Source organism: Babylonia areolata, chromosome 33 (genome assembly GCF_041734735.1).
Source record: "Babylonia areolata isolate BAREFJ2019XMU chromosome 33, ASM4173473v1, whole genome shotgun sequence".
Taxonomy (NCBI): domain Eukaryota; kingdom Metazoa; phylum Mollusca; class Gastropoda; order Neogastropoda; family Buccinidae; genus Babylonia; species Babylonia areolata.
The window spans coordinates 21,277,567-21,278,503 of record NC_134908.1 but is presented as its reverse complement, the minus strand read 5'-3'; the positions used below and the strand labels follow the sequence as shown (position 1 = coordinate 21,278,503).

The following is a 937-nucleotide window of genomic DNA, read 5'->3' as shown; positions in this document are numbered from 1 at the left end:
GATGGTGAAGAGAGAGGGAGACGACCACTTCTCATCCACCACCACCACCACCATCATCACCGCCTCCTCCTCCTCCTCCTCCTCCTCCTCTTCCTCCTCCTCCACCACCACCTCCACCATTGACAGCAACGGCTCCCCCCTCCTCCCTCCTCCTCCTCCTCCTCCCTCTACGTCCTCCCTCCTCCCCCTCCCCCTCGCCGCTGCCATGTACCTCCCTCTACACGCCGCCCTGCAGGACGGGAAGCGCGTCATCGTCAACCGCGTCACGGACCACCGTGACGTCACGGAGGTCTACGTCATGATCCACAGCTCGGCGGAGAACGGGGACGGCTACGGGGTGGATGAGTTCCCGACGGAGAAGGACTTCCTGAAAGAAGTGCACAACTCTAACGGCAAGATCTTCCACGTGTGTGACAGGGATTCCGGTGAAGCGGTGGCGGCCTTCGTCATTCTGGACAGTAAGTATTACCGTGGGCAGGGCACTGTCGCCGATAGCTACACGGTGGTGAAACGAAGCCAGCGACGGAAAGGCATCGGGGAGTTCTGCATGCAGATGATCGTGGAGTTCGCCCGGAGGTTGGGCTACTCGGGCATCTACAACGACACGTTCAACGACAACATCGCCATGCGGAAGATCATCGAACAGGCGGGGTTCCAGAAGGTCGGGTTCTTGCCCATGAGTGCTAGAATGCCTGACGGGAGCGTCAAACCGTCGGTCATCTACTACAGGGAACTGGTGGAGTCGCCGGGGCCTCTGTCTGCCCTCGGATCAGGGTCGGTGTCGGTGTCAGGGATGTCAGGGATGTCTGGGATGTCTGGGTTGTCTGGGTTGCCCGCGCCCGCGTCGCACCAGTCTCAGATCTTGGACAGATCCTGTACCTCCGGTTTGCAGGAGGTGGATAGGTGTGTGGAGTCGGATACGTTACCTTCTTGAGAG

General features: G+C 60.3%; 1 protein-coding gene across 1 annotated transcript in view; it reads left to right on the top strand.

Annotated features, from left to right (window-relative positions):
• The window catches only part of LOC143277170 (uncharacterized), a 963-nt gene extending 26 nt beyond the window's left edge, over positions 1–937 (top strand). The window contains exon 1 of the mRNA XM_076581935.1: positions 1–937. This exon is cut by the window's left edge and continues 26 nt beyond it. Coding sequence (XP_076438050.1) covers positions 2–934 — 933 coding nt within the window. The 5' untranslated portion in view covers position 1 and the 3' untranslated portion in view covers positions 935–937.